General features: G+C 34.4%; 1 protein-coding gene across 1 annotated transcript; it reads right to left on the reverse strand.

Moving 5' to 3' along the window:
• Positions 1 to 852: 852 nt before the first annotated feature.
• Positions 853 to 2,334, reverse strand: LOC136061347 (coniferyl alcohol acyltransferase-like). The gene is made up of 3 exons (XM_065763713.1): positions 2,291 to 2,334; positions 1,705 to 1,841; positions 853 to 1,607 (listed from the first exon to the last, which is right to left on the reverse strand). Exons 1-3 carry the CDS (start codon positions 2,332 to 2,334, stop codon positions 868 to 870), a joined length of 921 nt encoding a protein of 306 aa, XP_065619785.1. The 3' UTR covers positions 853 to 867.
• Between the last annotated feature and the right edge of the window lie 3,312 nt (positions 2,335 to 5,646).

The raw sequence follows: 5,646 nt of genomic DNA on the forward strand, positions 1-5,646 counted from the left end.
CACAATTTATAATCAAGAGTTTTGTAAGTCAATTGGCATATCCTAATATTTTCAAAGTCTGACCAAGATTAGTCCGATTCTTTATTCTATTGACATTATAAATTTTTTTAAAAAAATTATGTACTCTTTTCACATAATTCTATAACTAATAACTTCATAATGCTATATATATAGTTAAAAGATTCTTAAAAAAAATACAAAAAACTATTGTTAAAAGTTCAAATCTATATCAAGCATTATATTAATAAAACAACTAAAATAATTATTAATAATATCATGCATTAATATTCAGCGTAAAAAAGGGTAAGATAGTTATTGGTGTCTTAGTAAGGTTGTGAATTTTTCCTTTCAAAAATTGCAAGTTTGAAAAATAGTAAAACAAAAATTTAAAAAAAGATTTATTAAACAATCACATGATAATGGATAGTAACTTTGAGTCTTTAACTAAATAAACAATAAAACTTCTCCATTATTACATTAATATAATACAACAAAATAAAAGATAAAGGTTGCAAAGCAAGTGATTGTCCACTCTCACTAGGCTTTGAGAACATTTAGAAGGTGTCTGAATAGGAATTATAATTCTTGCGTTTGCGTTTGTTTTTTTTTTTTTTTTTTTTTTTTTAATGTGGGGTTGGGGGGGGGGGGAGAGAGAGAGAGAGAGAGAGAGAGAGAGAGAGAGAGAGAGAGAAAGAAGCACATTTAGTTACATAAGTACGCATATGACTTTCAAGGTTCCAACCCCACCATTTGAAGCCGTCCAAATTGAACAAAGCACGACAAAGTAATTAAATAGCACACCCAATCCTATATATATATATATATAGCTGACAAGAAAATATAATTTAATTATATAATTAAGGCAAATTATTCTTTGTTGGAATGTTGGAGATAATCAAAAGTCAAGGGTCTAAAGAGATGAGCGGCTTCAGTCTCTATCAACTCCACTTGGCCTTTCAAGAGGTGCACGTACACAACCCAGTCACCGTTGCAACTTGGACTTGGCATTGGCATCACATACCCTGAGTCACCTCCCCATGGAAAATGGTATGACCCAAATATTGGCTTACCCCATCCAAAATCCACCTTTGACTCCGGGAACCTTTGCCCTGATGATACCACAAAAGCTGGTCCATCTTCACTCCCACTACAATATATCTTAGACAAACCTGGCACTGGACGATGAGACTCCATCCAATCTATGAGCCCCAAGAAATGTTCCTTGCTCACTGCAGCATCTAAGAAATCATGAACTTCATTTGCCACATAACTCAAAGGATTTTCATCAATCTCATTTACTTCCTTGCCTCCATAAGGAATGGATGGCACATTTCCAAAGTAAGAACCCATGAGTGAAGCTTTGTCTCTATCTCCATCACTTAACCTTGTCCTACCATCCACAACAATGCCCATTTTGGTTACCTTTTTGTCCACATTGTTAAGAATAGCATGTTTAGCAACCATCTTCCACAAGAAGGCACAAAAGGACTCTAGTTTAGTCCTCCTGCAACCATTGGTTGTGGTAGCTAGTGATTGGAGCAGGTTGAGTTGGTCAGCTTTAATGTAGTATATGCCGCTAATAAGACAATCATCACCAGGTTGTGGGTCTGGGTGGAGACAATGTGGTCACTGGAACATACATGTCGCTTAAGGATGGATGAATTGAACCAGGGCGTCTAGGATTGAGTAAAGAACGACGAAAACTTGGTACTGTAGGGATGGGTTTAGACTGAGCCATCTCAGCCCATGACACAAGAAATAGGTTGGCCGAGTAGGCATCTGCAATTCTATGGTCAAACGTGCACGCCACAACCAACCCACCACACTTGAGCTCGGTTTGCCTGCATATTCCAAATACAAAACCAAAATGTCAGTATTAGTATTTATTTTTTTACTACGTGTCTTGCCAAACATTTAATATTTGACTAATGCGTCCTCACCAAATTCATGTACTTGTTGCGTTTATTTGGATTGGTTGCTGTTTTAATTTTAACAAAGTTATTGGGTTAGAGCATCCGCAGCTGGGCATGGATATGCCAAATGTAAGATTGATTTAGCATAAAAGTCCCAAAAACACCTAGCATTTGGGGTTGTAAACCTTCAGAATTGTAAAAATTTTTACAATTCTGCTACAGTAGCATCTTATTAATAAGATGCTACTGTAGCACAATCCTATTTCTAAAAATTATTTTTTAATTGTCTCTCTCCTCTCTCTCTCTTTCTCGTTATTTCCTTTTCTTTTCTTTATCTTCCTTCTCTCTCATTCAGCTTTCCTCTCTTCAGACTCAACCCCATAGCCACCACACCATGGCCTGACCCACTGTCACCGGCCATGGCAAGCCACCACCCAGTCATTATTTTTCTTCTCTCTCTTGTTGCAGATCAGTGTGGTGGCGTGGAGATCGGCGTTTGGGGTTTGGCGCAGAGATCGGTGTTTGGGTGTGGTGTGGAGATCGACATTGGGCGTAGAGATAGGCGTTGGGTGTGGGATGTGGAGATCGCCGTTGGGCATGGAGGTCACCGTTGGGCGTGGGATGTTGAGATCGCCGTTGGGCATGGAGATCGCCGTTGCGCATGTGGAGATCGGTGTTGGGCGTTGGGTGTGGAGATCGGCGCAGAGATCGGTTTATGGGTTTTGTTCATTTATGGTGCAAGTTTCTCATTTATGGGTCTGATTTTGCTGGGTATTTGTTGGTCATTTGTGGGTTTTGTTTTGGCAGTGGTGGGTGATGGGCAGTGAAGCAGAGGTAGTTTGTTTGTGTTTTGTAGCCTTTTTGGATGGTGGAGGTGGTGGTGGTTTCAGTGGAAGAGAGACAGAGGAAGAGAGTTAAAAATTGGTGGGTTTTGTTTTGGCCGTGGTGGGTGATGGGCAATGAAGCAGGGGCAGTTTGTTTGTGTTTTGTAGCCTTTTTGGATGGTGGAGGTGGTGGTGGTTTCAGTGGAAGAGAGTTAAAAATTTGTGGATTTTGTTTTGGCGGTGGTGGGTGATGGGCAGTGAAGCAGGGGTACTTTGTTTGTGTTTTGTAGCCTTTTTGGATGGTGGAGGTGGTGGTGGTTTCAGTGGAAGAGAGACAGAGGAAGAGAGTTAAAAATCAGAGAGCGGAGAGAGATGAGAGAGAATAGATATGGATTTGGGATATATTATTTTATTGGGTAGATATATTATTTTAAAGAGTAGAATAGGAAAATAAAAGTTGAGATGTTGGGTATATTGTAAAATTGGATGGTATAATTGATAAAGTAGCTTTTTAAGATGGTAAAATAGGATAGGATAGGATTTCCGGCTGCGGATGCTCTTAGTAGGTTATGACTTTTGGTATATAATAATTAATATCAAAAGGAGCCTTTCTTTTTTTAATTAATTTTATTCCTTTTTTTTCTCCAAAATATGATTAATTTATGAATTTTGTTAGTCCTACATATATAATAGATTCCATTTTTTTATTACCAAAAAAAAAAAATCCATTTTTTACAGCTTGTTTTTCTATATAGTTAATAATAATTAACTATAGCAATATCACGTGTGTGAAAATAATGCCTTACTTTTGACAAATTCAATTAAAGTGAGTAAAAAAAAAATTAATAATAATGTGAAATTTAATTCCTTTTACCAAAATATATATATATATATATATTAAATTTAATCTTTAACATAGACTTTATATCAATGATATGACCAAAGGCAGCCAGGCAGGGAGAGTCCAATATAAGGTGCTTGTGTAAGAAATAAAAACAGGTATATAGTTCTATGGGGTTATGAAACATAGGCAAGAAATTATATATGCTTTTAAATTCTATTTGAGATTTTTAGAACAATGCTGATCAACTAGAAGAATTGTATCCGTATAGATGAATTACATGCATGTTCTTTGTGTAAACCGGATGATATGGCAACCACATTAGTTTTTAATTACCGGAATCCAAAACTAAGCTATTTACAAATCTATAAGTCTAATGACACAATAATTTTTTATTACATTTTTCATAATTGCTAATGTGATAAATTGTGATATATACATAATAAAAACAAAATCAATGGTAATTTCAACACTAATCAACTAAACAAGCTGTGAAATTTAATGTTGTCTTTGGCATTGTAGTTTACAAATTAATATACAATTTTTCCACATGCGCAAAACAATTTGTCATGAAGGACATTACAGCATAGTGACGGAGAAATGATGTATGAAGATATTTATTTGCACATAATTTGTGAACATAATTTATCTTCGTTTTTTATTTTTTTTAATGAACAAGAATTTTATTCACAAGAAAAAACAGAACTAGTGAGGATACAAGAGCCTCATCCTTGATGATAATTTGTGAACATAATTTATCTTCGTTTTTGAATGAACCAAAAAAAAAAAAAATTATCTTCGTTTCTCCTGTCAAATCACAGTTGTCAAATCTGTATTTACTTTTCCAAGCTAACAAAACAAGCTTGAAATGCAGTACACACAAATAGCTAGCATTATTTAATGTGAAATAGATAATGTCAAGTGCCCATATTTTGTAATTTTGCGGGAGTCTTTCAAAATTTATGGAGCTACTTTTCCCATGGTACATATGGACCACGCTAATGGGGGAGCAAAGTGCAAGTACTATGGTAACATATCGCACTGGATTTGGAAGAAAGGAACCTTGTTTGCCTTCTTAAGGGATATTTGGTACTTAAAAACATTTGTTTTATTATTTGAAAACATGCGTAGAAATACATGTAGGTAAAAAAAGTGTATGAAAATACATGTAATATTGTTTAAAAACTGAAAATATATGTTTGAATGGGTGTACCAAACAAAGCCTAAAGGACTGGTGAAAAGTCAAAAGATTATTTTTATTACTTCTCAGTGCAAGTGAACTCGTTTGAAGCTAGATCCTTAATATGTGTATAATGACTCCTGTTAACAAAAACCTTACTAGTATTCAATAATTTGTACAATTTTTGTCACCAAAGATTGTATAGTATAGAAATTGCTATTATTTGTGAACATTGTTTTGTCCAATTCCTTTTTTTTTTTTTTGATCCGCTAGTTTTGTCCAATTGTTAATTGTGAAATTAATGGTACGTACTCTGTACCCAAAAAAAAAAAATTCAAATTAATGATAAAGATGATGAGATTAAATGTGTGTTTGGCAAAAATTAAAAAGCCAATTTATTTTGCTATTTAGTTTATTTTTGTTACTATTCATGGGTCTCACTGCACTTTTTGGTACAATTCATAAGTCCCACTATACTATTTCATCTAACTTTTACTTTTATCTACAGTACTTTCAATAAAAAGTTTTTAATTTCAGCAAAATAAGCAAATTCTAAAAAAGTTTTCAATTTCAGTAAAATAACAGATTTTAAACAAATGCTAAATATGAAATAGATAATGCGATTAAATGACAAGTGTAGATTTGTTTATTTTTGTAATTTAATTTTGGTGTGTTAAATACCTTGTAGATATTTGAGTCTTGTAGATATTTGTCACTGTGTAGAATATCTTGTAAATATTAGTTTAGTTGTTCTGTTTTGTAGTTTGTATATAGCAGTGCACGCCTGCACGGGTGTAGTTTACAGAGCCTACTTAGTTAGTTAGGTATCTACCACTTGTCATGTTTGTTTTGGTTGACTCGATTGTTGGTCAAGTGGTTACTCTGTTT

The sequence above is a fragment of the Quercus suber genome, unplaced genomic scaffold (assembly GCF_002906115.3).
Source record: "Quercus suber isolate HL8 unplaced genomic scaffold, Cork oak 2.0 scaffold_520, whole genome shotgun sequence".
Taxonomy (NCBI): Eukaryota; Viridiplantae; Streptophyta; class Magnoliopsida; order Fagales; family Fagaceae; genus Quercus; species Quercus suber.

Bases quoted from the DNA above. Each gene is read 5' to 3' on its own strand.
- LOC136061347 (XM_065763713.1), bottom strand. From the start codon at position 2,334: ATGGCCGGTGACAGTGGGTCAGGCCATGGTGTGGTGGCTATGGG. The intron at 1,842-2,290 runs GTTGAGTCTGAA...TGGAATATGCAG, and splicing joins CATGGTGTGGTGGCTATGGG to GCAAACCGAGCTCAAGTGTG. The intron at 1,608-1,704 runs GTTTTCGTCGTT...GTCTCCACCCAG, and splicing joins ACCCATCCCTACAGTACCAA to ACCCACAACCTGGTGATGAT.